Source organism: Culex quinquefasciatus, chromosome 2, assembly GCF_015732765.1.
Source record: "Culex quinquefasciatus strain JHB chromosome 2, VPISU_Cqui_1.0_pri_paternal, whole genome shotgun sequence".
Lineage (NCBI taxonomy): Eukaryota > Metazoa > Arthropoda > Insecta > Diptera > Culicidae > Culex > Culex quinquefasciatus.
Window position 1 is genome coordinate 83,525,605 of NC_051862.1, and position 21,432 is coordinate 83,547,036.

Sequence of the window (21,432 nt, forward strand, 5' to 3'; positions counted from 1 at the left end):
GTCGGGTACTTTCCAGAACCCGGAATCGGAATCAGCATTTGCACCCAAGCCTAGCAAAATTTGAAAGCGTTACCAGTTTCGAAACAAAGTTGCCAGCTGTTTTCATCCGTCTCTGTCTAGTCTCCCTAGCTGGGGTGTCTTGTCTACTGTCTAGACGTACTTTGTCATCAGCTCACCGAGAGCCAGGAATTATTCTACTTTGTGCAGGCAAAAGCAAAAATTCAGACAAGGGCACTGTTTTAGTTTGGAATTTTGCTGTTTATCAAAATACGTTGTCGCCACTGAAATTCGCTGTGCGGTTGCCGTTACAATTTGCGCACTTAACCCTTAATAATCCAAGTCTTTTGCCAAAAAATAATTTATGATCTGCAAAAATTGCCAGATTTTTTCAATAAATTTTGATAAAGTTTTGAAAACATTTATTGAGACTAAACGTAGGCCATATTTTGACAAACGTCCTCAAAAGCTAAAAATTGTTCAAAACAATATATCTCCAAAATTACAGAATGAATCAAGACCCCGGATTCACCGGAACTCACTCCTTAAGTGGCAGGAAAGTCAAATCAGCTTCGGATTATTTCGGTCATGAGGTCGGCGTATTTTGATCCGGGAAATTTAAAAATTTGAAACTTAAGAAAACCAAAAATGATATTTCAATTTGTTTACACAAATATAAAAAATGAAACATTCAAGGCTTTCAGAATTTAAAAAAGAACTAAAACTCGAATTAAAAAAAATAAGATTTTGCAATAAAAAATTTAAATATTTAAAAAATCTGAATACAGTTAAAAATATCATAATTTCTGAAATTTCTAAATTTCAAGAATTTAACAAAAATTTAACAACTTCCAAAGCTGGAATCTGCAATACTAAATTACAAAAAAAACTATAGATTTCTTTAAAATTCTAGAATCCAAACAATCAAAAATAAAAAAAAAAATAAAAAAAAAATTCTAAATATACAAAATTATAAAAAAAATCTATCATTCTAATATTCTAAATTTACCCACTCAAAGCGTTCCGTTTGAATTCCGTTTAGAATTCCGCTTGAGCGAAAAAAGTTCGATTCGAATTCTAAACAGTGTTCGTTTTAGATTCTAAACCGCATTCCGTTTCAAACGCAACAACCGGTTCCGTTTGAGTTTTCGCCGCAAATCGGTTCAAGCGGAATTCAAACGGAATTGAAGCGGAATGGACGGGTCAGTTTTGACAGCTGCTTCTTCTTCTTGTTTTTATGCAGTGGGTTTCTTTTTTGTTTAGGTTGAATTGAAATTCAACCAGAAAAAAACAGATAGGAAATTTTTAAACATTGAGATTATGTTTATTAATTTTTCATTAAAAAAAACCAATCCCTGCCCCAAGTCCCCCTTTTAAATGATCTTTATTTTCGCAAAATTACAAAGGCTTTAGTGTGATGCTGGTAACAATCGTCGTGCCATATCCGCGGTCAACCGGTGCTGCTTCTTGCTGCTGGGCGTCCACGTAATCCGGGTAGCCGATTCCAGATTGGCCGGTGGATGGTTGAGGTCATTTGAAGCTGCGCCCGTCGTAAACTCGATGCCGCACTAAAAAGGCCAGTGATGGACAGCGAAACTTCTTGTAACAAATCTAAGGCTCGCCGAACAGCGATCGGATTACTTAAGTATTAAGTTGCGTCACTGCTGGCACCGGAACCGGCGAGCGCGTTTAGTACGAGCACCGGCAGTTTGCCGTCCATCAGGTTCGGCGATTTAGACATGACGGCGTCACTCCGGGTGTTGTTGTTGAAGCGGCGAACTTTTCTGCAAAGGAGACACACAAAGAACGACCCTCGTTAGAATTTGCTGTTGACGACATCCCACATGGAATAACCACCTGTCCCACCAGCTAGAACGCCAGCATCGTGCCCTCAGTACGCATGACAGGTCCAACCTTATGCTCGCACACTGCGCAGCTGAACTAAGTAGGCGTTGATGACCAAAGTCGTTCCGCAGGTTCTGGTCTTACTGCCTGGCTGGTTCCAGTACCCACAACCCTCAGCGGTCGCATCGAGCTTGGCCGTTTGTCAACGGTGAAATCGAGGAACACCTCGCGATTGTCCACCTATATTAAAATAATTTCAAAGTTAGTTTCGATGATAAAAAAGCAACAAAAAACTTACCTGACCAACGGAAACCGGAACTCGATTATTTTCCGACACAATCGTCCGGTGCTGTCTCCCTTGGCAATTGGCGAGAGCACCGAATGTGCATCTCCAGAAAAACACAAATCCCGAGGACATACCGATTCCATTGGCCGGAAATTGGCCACAGTAGAAAAAATCTTCGAAACCAAATCGCACGTGTTTGTTCTTGTTTGACGTTTGACTGAAAAAGTGTTGGCTGTTTTACGCAAAAAATGACAACAAAACCGCTTCGGCGAAATGCAGCGAAATGTCACGAAGGTTCGGCCGTACACCAGCAGGTGTCGCTAATGTGCCAAAATTGCTCAAACGGAATCTAAACGGTGTCCAACCGGAGATTCCGTTTAGAAAATTTCGAAACAATTTTCGAAGCGGATTCGAAGCGGAATGAACCCGTCATGCGGAAAACGGTTTGATTGGGTAAGACCCTCTAAGGGAGCGTTCTTGTAATACGTAACGCAAAATATTTTATTTTTGGACCCCTCCCCCCTCGTAACATACAAATTAGAAAAAATAATGTTTGGAGCGTAACACGGCCTTCCACCCCCAACTGGGTTACGTAATATATAAATGCCCCTTAAAATTAAAAATGCACAGCTTCAAAAATTCTAGTACTCTTGAAATTAAAAAAAAATAAGACATAGAAAATTTAACAATCAAAACTATAAGAAAACCAGCATTCTAAAAACATAGAGGAAAATTTTTAATTTTTTTTCTCATATTAAAAAAATTGTTCGAAAAATTTCAAAATCTTGAATACAGAAAAATGTTCTGTTTTGCTTCTAAAAATATAAAAATCTAAGCTTCCAAAATGGCAAAATATTTAAATTCTTATCTTAAATTTCTAAAACTAATAAAATTATTAGAAATTCTTAAACAAAAAAAAAGAAATTCTATTAAAATATTAAAAAAAAAACAAAAACAAAAACAAAAACAATTGTTGTATTTTTGTATTTTTGTATTTTTGTATTTTTATATTTTTGTATTTTTGTGTTTTAGTATTTTTGTATTTTTGTATTTTTGAATTTCTGAAAGGATAATTATAAAAGTTATTCAAAATGGACTGGACCAAGGTCACCGGATAAATGCTTGCACTCAAAAAAATGAGTTCGCGTAAACGTGAACAGAGTTCATGTCAACGGGAACCAGGAAGAAAACTGTTCACTTTCATGGTGCAATGCACTATAAAAGTTGAACAGTTTTCGTCCTGCTTCCCGTTGGCATGAACTCTGTTCACGTTTACGCGAACTCATTTTTTTGAGTGTGGTTTTCCGGAACCATGTCAACAAGTAATTTATTTTTGTACGTGATGCGAATTTCCATTGATCCATATTTTTCCTTGAAAATAAAACGAACTACTGGTCAAATGTAACCAGAAGCATAAAAATCCGTTAAAATGTACTAAGATGCATTTCCATAAAAATTCCCAGAACCGATTCCAGGAAAAATGAGCCGTCACATGACGTGATTTGGTCAAACAATGCAAACAGTAATTTTCACAGTTTCACTGGGGGAGCTCCTGCGTGGTTCCGAAAATGGCCATAATTGACGCATCTTCAAATAAAGAATCTATAAAGCATGTTCAAGAATATTCAGGATGTTTGTATTATCGCTAATTTCGATTGAAATCGAGATACTCAAAATAGCCATGGTGGCACAGTAGAGATAGAATTTTGCCAACGGTAATATAAATTGCGAATGTTTTACTAGATTCATTTTATTTCTTTTGTTTTGAAATGATTTTACACCCTGAACTAAGTAGCCCATCAGTATGGGAAACCTACCTGACCGAAATATCAAGCTCATATATGCGTTTATCCTAATGTTTTATCATCGGTCTGATGGCCGAGTGGGCTAAAGCGCCAGTCCTTACTGTTGGTGCCGGGTTTGAATTCCGTCGGTTGCAACTTTTTTTGTGTTGCAAAAATTGTACATGCAGTGTGTAATATTAAGTGTTTATTTTGACGAAGGTGATGTGCACGCTATTGCATGCGATTTTACCATCGGATTTATTGCTGTGTAGTGACAGAGAACACCTTTCGATCGTTTCGCGTAAAATTCATCGTCATCGTCGTTTGTGTTTTGTTATATGATGGCATATTATTAATTTGCGTCGCGTACGGTAAAAAATCGCAATCGGGCATTACATCTGGGCGGAGAAACGATGCTAGATGGAAAACCTTTTCTGATCTGGACCTGGACATCATTACACACAAAAGGAAAACAACAGAGAACAGAGCTTCGAGAATTTTGTGAGATCAGTCCATACCGGACATTTCGGAAAATGAGATATGTTTGCTTGCTATCTACTAAATACGCACCGATCCCTGTTTTGCCTTATGGGATTGGAAGTTTAAAGATATGTCGAGGACTCGTCTGGTTCTTGCTATATCTTTAGGCGGGGCCAGACAATGCCCAGTGACCTCGGAATTGGACCGCAAGGAGCTCTGTCATTCTGAAATGGGTCACTGGAAGCAGCGCGAGGGCTAACACCATCTAATACCCGGGACTGAGATAAGCTGTATCAGCATAATCAAGTCTGATACTAACTATACTTTCCCATAATTTCGCTGCCGGCCAGCGGGTATTGGATTGGACCACACACACACAAATCGAGATACTCAAAATAGCCATAACACAGCAAAACTTGAATGCTCCAGGTTGCATTTGACTGATAATTATCAGTGCTTTCAACGAAAAATATGGATCTAAGAGTGAACATTTCCCTAAAAAGCATGATGATTATCTTTTCCGTACTAAATCTACGTGTTTTCGTTAAAAAAAAATGAAAACTAGGTATGTATTTGTATAACTTGAAAAAAATCAAAAGTCGAAATAAAAAAAACTAAATTTTCTGTTGAATACAAAGTCACACAAATATATGAAAGTTGAATGATCATGATTCTTCACCCATCACTTCATCCACGTGGTTACCATGATCGAGTCACAGTTCATGCTTGAATCCGCGCGCACCCTGTTCGCGGGCGCCAAACAAACTTCGCGTGGCCATAGTAACGACAGCAGGCAAACGACGCCGTCCGCTGGCGAAGGTGAAAATCTTGATCAACCAGTGGTTCTGCAATGGCGGCCGCTGAAAAAATCGATTCAAAATTTTGAACTAACAAATCTCCTAAATGCGAAAGATTTTCTTCAACACATATAGGCATTTTGGAAACGTAAATTACTCAAAAAGGAATTGTAGCAATAAAAACTAGTATTCTTTCAGCCGTATCGGAGAAATAGCTTAGCAAAGGCAACGATTTCATATTTCCCCATACATTCGCGAATCAATCTAGCAAAATTATAATTTCAAACTTTCAATGTAACAAAAGGGTTCAACAGATAACATTGAAAACTTTTCAGTTTGTTCAAGATATATTACTTTAGGAATTGAAACAGTTTGAAAGCAATCTATCGAGTCAATTTCATGTTTTGGTGATAGAAATGAAACTTGGGCGGGTGGACGATTTTCCGTCTCCGGTGGTGGCTTAAAGGATTTTTTTTTTGAAATTTTATAAAATCAAAAAAGATGACAATAAACTAAAATTTTTATATACAAAAGTACAAAATTTCAAATATTATAAATTTTTGGCTTTCAAAAACTAAAAAAAATGCAAAAAAAGTGCAAAAATAAAAAAAAACGTTCCTAATATTGTAAAATTCAAAAATCAAACAATTTTAAAATAATAAATTCAAAAAAATAATATTTCAAAAATCTAAAACTTATAAATTCAGAGATCTCTCAAACTCAAAAATAGAAAATTAATTTAATAGTAGTTTATGCAACAAGTTGCAAAAAGAGAATTTTTTCAGCACGAGTCGTACATTTATCCAACGAGGTTCACCGAGTTGGATAAATACGAAGAGTGCTGAAAAAATTCTCTTTTTGCAACGAGTTCCATACAACATTTTTTGCAATTCCCAAAAACACACACTGAGTGAAATTTTAAGTCAAATTTTCATGTATTTTGTCAATAAATCGTTTAAATCAAAAAAATGTTGAAAAGTGTTAATTTTCGAAACAAGTGCTGAAAAGATCAACTTTTCAGCACCCATTTGAGTGCTGAAAAGTAGAACTTTTCAGCATTTATTTGGAAAAGTGTTGCTATTCGATTCTGTTATTTTTGGTACAGAAAAGTAGGCTATTTCGTCGTTCAAGAATGACAGGAAAAGTGAGTAGTATTACGACGGAATTGCAAAAAAAAATTTACAGCAATAAAAAAAAATCTTTAATTCTGGAGTTTTTTTTTTGAAAAGGTTAAATAAACCAAATTTTCAGTTTTTGCTTTTTGGGTGCTTTTTAATGCCCCTGGCTCAAGGCGGTTTCAAAAACACCAAAAAGCAAAAACTGGAAATTTGGTTTATTGGACCAATTAAAAAAAAATTGAAATTAAACAAAATCATATCCAAAATAAAAAATACAGCAATTTTAGTTTTGAAATAGAAAAAAATATACACAAAATCTATAATGCTAAAATTCTGCAATTAAAAAGATTCTAAAATTTCAAAATTCAAAACTCAAAAATTTAGATGAACAAGTTTAAAAAATCTAAGAATAAAAAAATCCAAATAAAAACAAAAAATCAAAATACAGAAACTCTAAATATTTTAAATCTGATAATTACAAATCAACTAAATTACAAAAACAAAGTTAATAACCTTAAAATTAGAAAAAAAACTGAAAGTAACCATCTTCCTACAAATTTTAAAAATTGAAGAAAAAAACCCTCGAAGTATTTTTTTTTGGAGAGTCAATCAATATTGCACAAAATTAACTTTCAAACAAAAAAAAAAAAAAAATCAAAAAATGCGTTTTATAGTTTATGTTTTGTTTGAGCACTTTTAATACTCTTTTAACCTCCCGAGACCTCTCACAATCAATACTCACATCGCGATCGCGCCAACCGGTGACAGTCGAGCAGCCAGTCCGCCAGCGACACGTCCTTGTACGCCACGCTGCGAAAGTGCTTCCCACCGTTAACGTTGTACGTTCCGCACGCGACCCGGATCTCCGACGGCAGCACAAACTCCTCGTAGCGGCGGCACATCTCGCGCAGGACCGGCGTCGGCGCTGGAAGAAGATTGATTAGATTGTTTTTGCTGACTTGTTGAGAAGGGACTCACCGTGTAGCATGTTAGAGGGGAGCAGGATGCGGGCCCGGTCGGCGAGTTCCGAACTGAGCGTTGAACCCACGAGAAGGACGTCGATGGCTTCCTGCTTGGAGCTGTCCAGCAGGTTGTTCTGGATGGTTCGGGCGGCCGAGCGGGCTCCGTCCATGAGCTTGGAGCCGCCCTGGATGGCACCGGTTCCGGCGTAGATCTTGCTCACCTCGTTGCCGTTGTTGATCCACATCTGGCGGAAGATTTCCTCGAAGCGGGAGCTGATTTGTTGCTTCTTGTCGGAGAGGGCGGACATTTGCGAGATTTGCTCGTTCAGGATCTCCAGCCCGATGTACGTCTGGACGCAGTTGGTCCGGTCGAGGCAGTCCAAGCAGTTGGTCCGGATGGCGCCCTTTTGCTCGCGGAACACGCTATCGCCCATCGCGTGAAACAGGCCAAAGTCCGAGCACATGGCGTCGATTTTGGCCTTCAGCTTGGACAGCGCTCCGGTGTTGCCGCCGCGGCACTCCTGATGGTAATCGAACACGATGTGCGGCACGTCCACGTGGTTGGACTCTTTGTGGTGGCGTTGGAATTCGTTGCTCAGGCTTGCCTCACCTTCCTTGCTGCCAATCAGGCTCGTCCCCAGCAGGTTCACAATCGCTTGCTTCCCATACCGGGCCTTCATGGTGGTCATGTGCCGATCGAACGCCGACCTGGACGCTTCAAATCCTCGCGACAACTTTACCTTGTGCGATCCGACCTGCACGCCCGGTTGCTCCCAAAACAGCGGGACACTTCCCCTCGTTTGAATGTACGACGAAACTTCCCCGTCCAGATAGATACACTGCTCCGTCTCGACAAAGTTGGCCACACAACCCTCGTCGTTCGTTCCCCGCACATTGAACCTCGTCCCGGCCCGTTCACAGCTCAACCTCGATATGATCGCCGCCCGAGCCTGCTTGCTCCCGGCGTAAACCGTCCGGATCTCCACCGAACCGCACATCGCCTTCAGCAGCCAGAAATTATACTCCACCCCGAACCGCAACATGTGGATGAACAACATCCGGTTCCAGAAGAATCGATTGTCCGTATCCATCGTCCTCTTCCGTCGCTGCGCCGACAGCGTAATGTCAAAACTAGCTCCGCCGCCATTGCCTCCTGGCTGATTGCTGAACGAAAAGTAGAACGTCCCGGAGTTCAGCACCTTTCGAATCTCGGAAATACGGTCCTCGTTCGTGGGTTGGTACTGCAACGACACGAACTGCGTCTGGGTGATGCGGAAGATCTCGTTGTCGAGGATTTTTCCCACGGAGAAGCAGCCGGTGACCATCACCAGGTAGAGCAGGGAACTGTCGCCGGCGTTGAGCTGGAGCACGCCGAGGCAGCCATACGCGTCCAGGACTTTGGTGTACTGCTTGCGGACGATTTCGGTTTCCTGGGCCGCTGTGGGAGGAGGGAGAGAGAGGGAGGTTTGAAGACAATTAGGTTATAAGTAATTTCATTTAATCAAAATTAAGAAACGTGATAAATCAGCCAAACTATGAGCGAATTTTTTAGGATACCGTGGAGAATTTCCCCTATACCCTTAAAAAAGTGGAGCGTCATTTTTTCAGTTCGACTACGAATACACCAAAAATCAGTATGGTGAAGTGCGCAAACGAACTCAGCCAAGTGCGATTTTAAGTTACAGAATTTCAAAAAGAACTTTATCACAAGGACTCTAATTTTGATTCGTTGTCAACGGCTCACCGATATCTCGCCGGTTCACGGTGGAACCGGAACACCGAAATTATTTGGGACAGTGTGGTTGGCCCCAGCCCTGGTGGATGTTCCGATGGTGGGACATTTATCGAACTAGTGATCAAAAATGGTAAATTCGAGTTACACATTTCGTGATTGAACATGCGAAAAATTGAAAGTTTGACAAAAACATTGTAGGGGAGCTGGGGGTAAGACGGCCACCCCACTGTTTTACTAAGTATACTAATGAATATTACTAAAATGTTTAGCCATACTGTTTCTCATGCTAAATAATGTATATGGAGTCATCTTGGCCAAACATATGGTTTGAAATAGTTCACAAATAGCTCAAAATAAACAAATATTTTTTCAACTTGAAACTGGATGTAATTTTCATGCATTACAACTTAGGCATTATTGTTAGATAACAATATGTATTCCTTTCTTTAAATATTTTTTCATGTTAAATTGAAGTTTTCCCAAGATTATGTCCCTCGAAAAAGTTTAAAAAATGAGATAAGTTATTTGCAACAAAATGTTATATAAAATAAGTTATATGGGGGCAAGACCACACACATTTTTGAAGGTTTTTTTTTACTAATAAGACATATTTGTAGATAAAGAAAAGCATTTTCAAATGCTGTTAGATATCGGTTCGGAATATTCCTCACTGTAACAAAGCATTCATTGAGTAGTATCGTAGTATGAAATCCTTTCAAACTTTTCATAAAAATCGCTAATTAAATATTGTTTACATAATTTTTATTGACTTATTCTAATCGAGATACAAAAACTACAGTCGACACTCTGGTTGTCAATATCCAAGGGACCGTCGAGGAAGAGAATCATCAGTTTACAGAACGATGCAAAATAAAGCCTCGATTGAAAATATTTATTTCTTGATACCCAGCTATGGGAGAGAATCATGGCAACGTCCATCAAACAAAAACAAACTTATGTCAAACACCCTTCAAAGCTTCGTTTCACCAAGAAAAATGTCTATGCAAGCCATGAGAAAATAAAATTATTGACAACCGGAAGAGATTTTTAAAGCAAACAGAATCGAAGGGACCGTCGAGGAAGAGATCCTTCATGCAAGGGAAAATATCGAGGAATGAAGATAATTGAAGTATGCAGATTGAAGGGACTGAAGAATTCATCGATAGATGGAGAATTATTGATATCGAGAAGATCGACAGCCAGAGAGTCGACTGTAGTTAATTTGCATCAAATTGTGTATGTTTTGTTATGATATGAAATTCACTAAGGCTAAATAAAAAAAATAGGTGAACAGCATTTTTCTTCATATTTGAAACTTGATTTTTTTCAACCAAAATAGTTATGATGTTCAGAGAAGTCTGTTCAACCAATCATGTAGGTATTTGGGTGGATATAGCAAGGTTATTAAGTTAATTTATAATACTGACCGTCTTACCCCGCGTATTTAATATATATACAATTTCAATTATAATTTTAAAATTGCTGAAAAGTTTTGAAAATTGTTTTTAAGACCAACTACTTTAGGCCATTTATAAAATGGAATACTTGTAGATAAATATGTACTTAATTTGAGATCAAAATAATATGTTGTATTAATTTTATGAGCCTTCTCCCTGAGGGTGGCCGTCTTACCCCCATCTCCCCTAACAGTTTTTGTTCAGAAACTTATGTCGAACATTTTGCCACAAAAGCACATGAAAAGATAATTTCTAGAGATTTTTGAAACGGTCCTATAAGCTATTGTGTTTTATATGTTTATAGGACCTATTGAAATAAAAAAACTCAAGATTTGTTTTAAAAAAATCACAACAGATACTCTAAAAACATGCAAAAGACGGTAAAAAAAAGTGTGTACACCTTTCAAAATAAAAATTAAAATAAAGTTATTTGTTGATGAAAAAATCATCTTTAATCAATTTAGCAAAGAATTTGGATTGAATATGAAGTTCTCTAATTACTTAGAATAAAAGTTTGTATATCTTAAGAAATTATATTTAGAACTAAATGAGCTATTCTCTACCAAAACCGGAAATGGGGTTTGCTTTTTTTTTATTTAGCTCAAACTTTGTGGGGGCCTTCCCTATGAACAAAGAAGCTATTTTGTGTCATTGGTTCACCGATACATGTCTCCATATAATTTTGGCATAAAATGCTACGTAAATATTTGAAAATCTGTTACTTTTGAATGAACTTTCAGAACAATTTGGTGTCTGCGGCAAAGTTGTAGGTATTGCTGAGTACATAGTCCTAGATACATGGAAAAAAATAACTGCCAATTTTGTTATCAACAGTTTTTCACAAAAACTCTATTTCCCAATTTTTTTTTATTTTCGAGATTTTTTATATATGTTTCAGGGGACAAATACAATACAATGGGAAATACAATGTCCCATCCCAGAGGGTCCTGGAGCACCAAAACTTCTTAGCATGGTGGCTCCCAACGTTTAACTACCTAAACAAACAGGAACGTGAGCGGGGGATCCCCACGTTTCTTCCTCCCCTGTAGATTCAGAATTGTATTGTTGTTTGAACATTAGTGTTCATACTCAATCCAATTCAACGAATCATCTTTGCGGTTAACTTTACGCAGTTGGCCTGGCCGCTTCGACGTTTGAGATGTTTCAATGCATTCTAATGCAATGGCGCACTGCAAATGTTGATAATGACAAGAAGATGCTAGGCGTCAATCAACCTAAGGCATTCTCCAGGATGCCATCGAAAGACTGGCTGCGCTAGGGTTAGATTAGATTAGATTAGATATGTTTCAGGGGACAAAAACCCGCAACTTTGGAGCAGTAAATCTTCTGCCACCGAGTTATGAATTTTTGAAAAAATATTCGTTTTTGGAAATATTTCCAACAATGGTCACTATTTTTTTAAAACGAAAAACTGCAAATATTTCACTGAAATCAAACTTTCGGTGGCTATATTTTGAAAATGGGGCCCTTTATCAAAAAATCTGTAAAGTACTTCTGTAGTTTTTTTTAAAAAAAAGGTCCAATAAACCAAATTTTTAGTTTTTGCTTTTTGGGTGTTTTTAATATCCCTGACTCAAGGCGGTTTCAAAAACGCCCAATTTGGTTTATTGGACTTAAAAAAAAAAAAAACTCTCGAGCAATTCCAGCCCAAAACAGGAATTTTTAGGTACTTCTTTCTCAACCGTCTCCGATTTCAATGAAACTTTGTAGACATGTTATCCTACGCTCATATAAGCCATTTTTGTGTATATGGAGCCAGTTACACTCGATAATGACATTTGAGAAGGCCGTAAGTGTGTTCAATATTTTTGTATTTCGTAACTTAAATATTGCTGTATCTCCAAGCCGTTGCTTCGTATCAAAAAGTGTTCAAAGACAAACTTGTAGGAAATTTGACGGGCTTTCCGAAAAAATACACTGAAAGAAAAAAACACTCCATTTTTATGAGATTTTTTGATTTTTAAGTTTACAAGTCAAATTTGAAGGTGAGCCCACGATTTTTTTTCGTTCAAAATTTTTGTGAAGATAGCCTAAGATGTAACAAAAAGACTCACGAAAAATGCAGGATGGAGCACCTGACTTAAAAAAAATACAAAAATCATTTACTGAAACTGTTTTTTTTTTTCAAAAGGGCGCTAAACATCAAAATTTGCAAAAACCGATAGTGAGAATTGATTTTCCAGACAATTTTACATAAAAGTCTCCATATTGACCATTGTTCAGTCCAATCCTTGTGAAGTTACAGCGGTTTTAGAAATAAAAATGTTGAAAAAATAGGGTTTTTGATGGTTTTTGGCAATTTCTTTGTAACAGACTAGATTTTTCAGTCTCGAAAATATTTTTACCGAAAAGCTCGTCCAATTTTCCATAAGTTTGTCTTTGACCACATTTCAATTGGATGTATGGGCTTACAGCTATAAACTAGGTCAAAATTAGGTTTTTTTGTCCCCTGGGACATATGAAAAAATCTCGAAAATCAAAAAATACTGATTTTGAGAAATTGAGGGAAAATTTTTGATTATAAAATTGGGCATTTTTTCCGTGTACCTTTTTTTTCTAAATAGTCCTCAACAATACTTACAACTTTGCCGAAGAAATCAAATAGATCAGAAAGTTCGTTCAAAAATTACAGATTTTCGAATATTTACGTACCATTTTTGTATGGACAGCTGCCAAAATTGTATGGAGACTTGTATGGGTGAACCAATGACACGAAGTAGCTTATTTGGCCATAGGGCCAAATAAAAAAAACCCGATTTAATCCCACCTGGGGTGAGATAGAGCCTTTCTTACAAAAGGAAGTTAACGGCAGTTGATTTTTTTTTATTTTTTTTTTCAAAGAAATAGCAATATAAAGAATGGTCCATTCATAATACAATTCGAAACTCAACCATATTTTTTCATATAACTGAAAAGCGCTGGTTTTTGCCCCATTTGCCATGGCCGGTTGTAAACTGTGCTCGCACACAAGCATTTTCGATTTTTTAAATCAGAACACATTGTTTTTGAGACAGAGAATTAGCTCACAATTTGCGATGTTCGTAATGTTTGAAAAATGCAATTAAAATAATAACAAACGATTTCAATACTTCAATTTTCGACCGAATTTTCATTTGAAAACCGCCTGATTTGGTGAAAACACACTCCGAGTCCCCATAAAAAATGGATAAATTCAAATTTGGTATGGAACTGGTTCAGGTTCAGCACATCCCCTTTCAAATGCGCCCAAGAGAGCTTAAATCCATAATGTGGGCTCTGAGAAACCCCTACCACAAAATTGAGCACTTTTTACCACACACGGACGTCACGCGTGCTCTACAGTAAATTAAGCGCCAAAATTCGGATATTGGAGGTAGACGAATTCTGTCATTGTCAATCGATCGGGCGTCGAAAATCGATCGTCCATGATTTTTTGCAGATTTTTCGAATGAATATTTCTCGAGAAATGATTTGGGAACGAAGCTTGATTTGGCGTCGGAGCCAAAAGCAAACACTATACCTTTCTTTAGTAGGAAAGGCAAAAACATCAAAAAAATGGTCGAAATCGGCCGATTTCGTAGAGAATTGCTCAAACGTAAATGGGTAATTCTCCACCAACTCACACGAAATTGAAAAAAAGTTTCCCCGACTTTTCAATAATGTGCAGCCTGAAATGGTAATGATTTGGCAATTTGGTGTCAAAGAGACTTTTATGTTAAATCAAACGCACGATTTGATGGCTTACACAGAATTCCGAAAAAAAAGATTTCAAAAAGTGTCTACGTTGTTTATGGATGGTTCCAGCGTTCTTTCCAAATGTTGCTTTAGATATTTTAAAATCGCTTTGTTTGAAATAGTTTGAAATTGTGGAAAACCTTGCTTGCAATCTTGTTTGAATACAGATTTGATAGTTTTCATGTTCCCTGCGGTCGACAAATCAATGTTTGACCAACATTTATAAATAGCATACAATCAATAACCTGCAATGCGTTACAGGTCTCGTTTTGACTATAACCCAACGAAATCGATTCCGTTTGATGTTTTTCTTCAGGCTTAATTATTTTCGTTCAACCCTTCTCATCAACGCAAAAGTTAAAACACTGCAAAACAAAAGTGCCACGCTCTACACAGAAAAAAAAGTGTAAATTTACCCGACACTGAAACCGTGTTTCACTTGTAAACATGCTCAATGTAAATTTGAGAATCAATGTAAAGTGTTGTATTGCATTTAAACAGCCTCCATGTAAAATGAGATTGAATGTAATGAACGAATCTCTTGTAAATCAGCTTTTATTTTTGAAAATCTGAAATTTGAAAATATGAAAAACATGTAAATAATTGATTGATGTAATTTTTTTGTAAATGTAAACCAAAAAGCATTTTAATTTTAATTGCAAGTTTGTTTTGCGAATGACAGCCAAAGCGGAATTCAACCGAATTGATTCATTGTTGTGTTTGGTGCGTAGTGGAGTGGAAGTGTTTTGAAGTACCGGCGTCAACATTTCTGGACTTTTTTTTATTAGGTTCTATAAACAAATGTAAACATTGATTGTGGTGCAAGAGGATACACCTTATGTCAGTGTCCACCGTAATATGCGGGATACACTCACTGTTTACATTAGTTTAGGACCTGATCAAAAATAGTCCAGATTTGATGTTTGCTTTTTTAATATGTTTGTGCTTTCGATTGTCAGACAAATGTCGATTGGCTTAAACAAACCCAACCACAAACATTGTTTTGTTGGTAAGTTTCCTTTTCGAATGGTAAACATATATTTTTGCTTGGAACTCAAGCAAAACAAAAGTGTAAACAAAGAGTGTATCGTGCTCAAGCCTGTTGTAGCGCCGATGCTCATCCGCGTTGCTACAAAGCCAACTTTTGTTTACATTAGGAACTTGCAGGATAGAATGTTTACACTTCGTCTTTGGCCCATGTAAATGGTTTTTTGTTAACCGTTTGTAGTTTAAAATTTGATTTTAGGGTTGTAAAAAGCTCTGTCAGCACTAGACCAGACGTTTGCAGAAAGTGCATCTGTAAATTTGTTTTAAAAAGTAATTTCCACAGGTCAAACTTACCTTTCAACTTAGCAAAAGGATCCGGATGTTGAAGTACAATAATTATTGTACTCTTCTTGCCGGCATTTCGGAACTTCCTTCCTTGTTCTTCTCAAGCGGGTTCAATTCGGTGATCAGCTTGAAGATCCACCAGGGACAATGTTCACAGCCGCGCCGTTGACGTTCCGTTATTGGCAATGAAAGGTAGCTCCACCATGGGTAAGCGTCTGATCGACATCCCGGGTTAGCAGTTGAAAATTTCTGCGTAAAATTTTCAACCTTAATTCGTTTCAAAACACCAGATACTTAACCAAATATGTGTTGTTAATAAATTTACTTACTTTTGATAACTTGACCACAAAATAAACTTGTAAATTTCAGATTATTCACACTACATAAATGAATGAAATTTTATCTTTATTTTGAACAAAAGCAAATATTATCAGTTTGACAGATTGAAACCCAAATCAAAGCAACCGAAGAAAAGGAATCAAGATTGTCGGAGTTCGGACTGCACGCAAAAGTTGGCATGCCATAAATGAACTCCGACATGAAGAGCGTTTATACAAAACTGAGTAGGTATGTCTACTGCAAAAGTAATGTGTACATTTAATTTTTTACTTTTTTAATCGAGAAATAGGGTCCTAAAGCCCTATGCCAATTTTTATGTACAACAACTTTAAAAAAGATTGAAAACCAGTTCTGATCACTTTTTTCCATTTTAATGCAAAAAAGTAACAAATAGTAGTTTATGCAACAAGTTGCAAAGAGGATTTTTTCAGCACGAGTCGTACATTTATCCAACGAGGTTCACCGAGTTGGATAAATACGAAGAGTGCTGAAAAAATCAAGTTTTGCAACGAGTTCCATACAACATTTTTTGCAATTCCGAAAAACACGCATTGAGTGAAATTTTATGTAAAACTTTCATGTATTTTGTCAATAAATCGTTTGAATCAAAAAAAATGTTGAAAAGTGTTAATTTTCGAAACAAGTGCTGAAAAGTTCAACTTTTCAGCACCCATTTCAGTGCTGAAAAGTAGAACTTTTCAGCATTTATTTTGAAAAGTGTTGCCACAGAGTAATCCAGAGGGAGCACTGGCATTTAATTTATGGTTGCGTTACGTGGTACATCGTGGTACATCCCCCCTTCAGCAAAACTTTTGCTTGGCGTAACGCTTGAGGCAAACTGACATTTGAGGCGTTACTTTTTTCAAGCGTTCAGATCTAAGAGCTCTTAGGTTCAAATGACTTCTGTAAACTGTCAAAGTTTTCACATTTCCAAAATCAACACTGTGATTTTTTTAAGGCGATAAATTTAATCAAAAAGAATGCATGTGATATTTCCAGAACGTTGGTTGTGATTTGTTGAGAATAAAATTGAGTGAATATTTTGAACAAGATTTCTGGAGCTGCTGCGGTTCACTGATCCATTGAAGTCGGAACTTAAAGTTTACCCTTGTGACCGACCACTTTGTCGTGATTTTACGTGGACAGGTAGAGCAAATAGTCGAATTCACCAATTTATTTTTATATTAATATTTTCAGTTTATTTCTTCGAGGAGTGACGATCCATACCACCAGAAATATATGTTATGTTGAGTCGATCGATGCTTTTTGCTTTAGTTTACTTCAATTTATTATCCTAATCCTGGGCTGAATTGATGCACTGACTCCCAAATTTGCGGGACTAGAACAAGGACTATAAATGTGTTAAATTTTCATTATGTCTCCCGTGCATTCGGATGTTGGAAACGAAACAGCCTGCAGGTTTCTGCTGGCATTCATGACGCCCATACCTCCCCCCCTCCCTTTAATGTTCGGTTTGTCCCAGTGCTGTTGGGATGGAACCAAAAAAAATAAACTTCAGCGTCTGATGAGGATAAATTTGGACCCTTGGATGTACGACTCCACCTGATTCAAAGGTCAAATCACAAAAACTTCACTTTATGTGGTCGTCTTCTAACAGTTGCTAGAAGTGTCCTGCTTTTTAATGTTCTAAAGAAACTTTGAACAGATGACATTTTTCCATGCCATCCATGCTCAGCACTTGTCAAAACAAACAAATCGAAAAAAAAGCATGAGTTTACTATGATGAAATTTTTCATCGGGAAACCCATAACGCCGCTACGATTCCAAAGGGTAAACTCGTAACGCAGCCATAAGATTTGATGACTTTTGTTCGGACTGCTCCCTCTGGATTACTCTGTGGTGTTGCTATTCGATTCTGTTATTTTTGGTACAAGTAAAGTAGGCTATTTCGTCGTTCAAGAATGACAGGAAAAGTAAGTAGTTTCACGACGGAATTGCAAAAACAATATTTTACGATGTATCAACTATAGTCCCCTTGGTTCCTATCAAGTAGGATGCTTTTTGTCAGGAGGGCCGCACAGTTAATTGAAAAAATAATAAAAATCCATTTTAAATCCTTTGCGGTCGTGCAATGTGTTACAAAGGACCACAGAAAAATAAGCTTGATCGTTGATAATAATAATATCATACATTTAAGCTAAATTTTAGGACCAAACTAGAAAGAGAAATGTGAGCACGGAGTAAGGACGCTGCAAATATTTTTCAAAGTTTATGTGTTTATGTATTTTTAAAATTTTGACATGGCAACCCTGGTTGGCAGCGTTGACTTGAAATTGATAAAAAATATTGGGCAATCTAATATCACCAAAATTTAATTATTTAAATTTGTTCTTAGGCCCCAAGACATCCATCCCATCCCATGATACAGCACTTTTTTGGTTCTATCACTTGATTTCCTATGCAAAAGTGCGAAAACTAACTCAGCCAATCATTATTTCTGTTTTGGGTCCAACAAAGATAAAAATCTATAAAAATATTGTTTCTTCCCCTACCCAATTTTGATTAGTCGTAACTCCGACACAAATCCTGGGCCACCACGGAAAACCAGTCTACAACATGACAGGTCATTGAGTTTTGTTGTCAAAAGTGGTCATAAAGAAAACAAAAACAAAATCGAGTGAAAATATTACCGCGGCCGCGGCGGATTACTGCTTTGTGTACAGAAAACGTACCGAAGATCTTGCAGGATTCATCCTCGGAATCGAAATTTGCTGTGCCAACTGCTGGAGCCTCAATCCAATGATGGTAAAGAGTCGCGATCCGTAACATTTTGCCGCCGCGTACAACCGCGTTCGGATGACGAGTTCAGATGGTCAACGCGGCGGAGCACAACTCTGGAAAGGGCGGGTTAGCGCAGTGGCGCAGTGGCGCCTGCCACAATGAAATGACGGAACTGCTGTTGGAGCACAGAATTAACGTGAAAGTGGTCGATTTGGCAAAGTGTACTCTGCCGAACAAGGTTTTTGCAACCCGTAAAACAACGACCAAGGTAAGAACCTTCACGAAAATACTGTTTCAGTTGTTTAAAAATATTTTCTGTTTGCAGCACAGCGCGTGAGCGGCGCGTGGGCGACTAATATTTGGCAAATCTGCTGCTGGGCAACGTCGCTCAACTGGAAGGAAACTTGGTAAGTATCCGTCAACAATATCAACTGCCAAAACAGCAGATTAGCAACATGAAGTTGCTGCCTTTAGACGATATGATGGTTTAAGAAATGATTCAATTCTAGTAACTGATGAACAAGGCTGCTCAAAACAGTCTGGATCTGGCTACCGCCGAGGTCGTCGAAGAACGTCTTGCTGCTTGAAGCGATGGAGCCTTCGCAAACATACACCATGGCCAGTGTCAACACTGGATCGCCTAACAATAACTTGAAATTGTCGCGCCAACGGGCACCTCCATGAAGCTAACAGTTTCAGTTTAACAGGTGGGACAAATTTTTAACGACTTGAAATAAAATTGATGAATTTATATTCTCTTGTTGCAGGTCGTCCATGTCCATCCTCACTAGTTTAGTTCCAACATATGATTGAACTGCTCGAGCACGTGCAGATCGCGGTGGACTTCCTAGCCAAAATTGGGAACAACGAGCGGGAGCAAGTGGACGGATTTTGACCAAGGCACTGAAGGGGATCGCGACACTTGTGAGATTTGAATCTGTTGGCAGACGTGTAAGTAATGCATATTTTTAAAATTTCTTCTCCCATTCCGCAGAGTTATAATCACAAATTTCAGAATCATAAAGCTAACACTTTTAAACTATTTAGTCTAATTTTATATCACTCCGTTGAATTTTAAATCTGATACTTTTCAAACTTTAGCCAACATCAGTTTGAATCTTCTTTTGTCTTTTCTAGTCAATAATAAGAACAGATTAAATGAAGTCAAGTTCTTAAATTGATTAGAAATTTTTATAAAAGAACGTCTTTCAAACCAATATTTGGCTATAAATGCAGTTGAAATTTACATCAGATTTAAAATTCAACGGAGTAAAAAAAAAATTTCGGGTTTGCTAAATTTACATCATTTTCATCGGAAATTTACATGTTTTCGAAGCGCTTTTTGTTTGGCACGTTTACGTTGGAAGAAATGTAAATTTCAGTTGTAGTTGATGTAAATTAGCATCATTAATGACGTGCACTTTTGGTACATCATAAATGATGTAAATTTACCCGATTTTTTTTTTCTGTGTAGTAACCTTGTCTAAAGCGAAAGTGATTTTTTTTTTGCTTTTCCACCCAAGCCCATCATCGGCAAAAGAACCAAAACAGACCCCCCGCCGGGTCGATTACCTAATGGACTTAGAGTGTAGGTATTAGGTTAGGTATAGTCGCTTCTTTTACGATCCGCGCGTCGATTTCGAAATATGAATACTCACAGAGCACGGCCACGGCCTGCGACTCGAACAGCAGCGTTTCCGATTTGTTCCGGTGCTCCAGCAGTACGCTGTGCGGCGAAGGTGGTTTCGATTTCTCGAGCACGCGGAATCCCTTGGACATGGCCATCGTGGAGCAGTCGGTTTAATGGAGCTGTAACGGATAGTCAAGAAGAAAAATAAAGATGCTTGTTAGTCATTCACTCGCACACAAACGAGATGTAAATTTAAATTTGAGGTTTTTAATTTTTCAGATTTTTCACCATGTAATAATTAGGTTTTAGAAAAAGGAGGTCAGATTTTCGAACTTGTGGATCACCAACTCATATCAAAGAATGGTGCTTTCAACGATTTATGCAATCCTAACGATAATCATGCTGAACTTGCTCAAGCTAAACTCAATTCACGAATCATCTCTGCAGTAAACATTGCATAGTAGATCTGGCCGCTTTGGTGTCTGTGATGTTTCCAAACAGAAATAAAAAGATCAATCTAAAGAAGGTATTACACTACTTCAAATCGACAGTTTGTCTTTCGCTCGAACGTGTTTACAAATACGTTTGACAGGAAAACAAACTGTCATACTAAGTAAAGATTTGTTAAAAAATATTTGATGTGATGTAATACCTCCAGGGTTGTTACGGGAGAGTCGAAAAAAAAATCCGAGCCAAAGTATTTGATTAAAAAAAATCGTTTTATGTTTAAAGGCTCCAAAAGAAAGTAATGAAAAAAATCTTCAAAAAAGAAAATACAATATTTAAAAACCTAAAAATTTAACTTCAAAAATATAACCTCAAAATTTAATCCAAATCTAAAATTATAATATGATGAAATTTTAAATTTCAAAAGTCTAAATATTCAAAATCTAAGAATTTTTATACAGTTTGTAATCCAAAATCCTCGCTAAAATTTCACTCCGACAGAAATTTAACTTCCGATATTTAAAATAATGTCTTCTCATAATTTCAAAATCTCTTACATAAAATAGGGCTTCAAAAATTGTGAATTTCAAGAATTAAAGAATTTAAGAACTAAGAATTTAAAAAGAAAAACATTTAAGAATTTGCGAATTTAAGAATTTAAGAATTTGAGAATTTAAGAATTTAAGAATTTAAGAATTTAAGAATTTAAGAATTTAAGAATTTAAGAATTTAAGAATTTAAGAATT

General features: G+C 37.2%; 1 protein-coding gene and 1 long non-coding RNA gene across 2 annotated transcripts in view; one reads left to right on the plus strand and one right to left on the minus strand.

Annotated features, from left to right (window-relative positions):
• Window positions 1–21,432, minus strand: part of LOC6033410 (synaptojanin-1) — a 56,620-nt gene that overhangs the window by 25,229 nt on the left and 9,959 nt on the right. Inside the window, exons 2-4 of the mRNA XM_038257796.1 lie at window positions 20,268–20,418; window positions 7,286–8,707; window positions 7,050–7,232 (exon numbers count right to left, since the gene is read on the minus strand). Of these exons, the coding sequence (XP_038113724.1) occupies window positions 7,050–7,232; window positions 7,286–8,707; window positions 20,268–20,394 (1,732 nt within the window). The 5' untranslated portion in view covers window positions 20,395–20,418. The remainder of the gene's footprint in view (window positions 1–7,049; window positions 7,233–7,285; window positions 8,708–20,267; window positions 20,419–21,432) is intronic.
• Window positions 18,497–19,550, plus strand: LOC119767901. The gene is made up of 4 exons (XR_005277779.1): window positions 18,497–18,877; window positions 18,935–19,016; window positions 19,119–19,316; window positions 19,377–19,550. It is a non-coding gene; the product is annotated as an uncharacterized LOC119767901 (long non-coding RNA).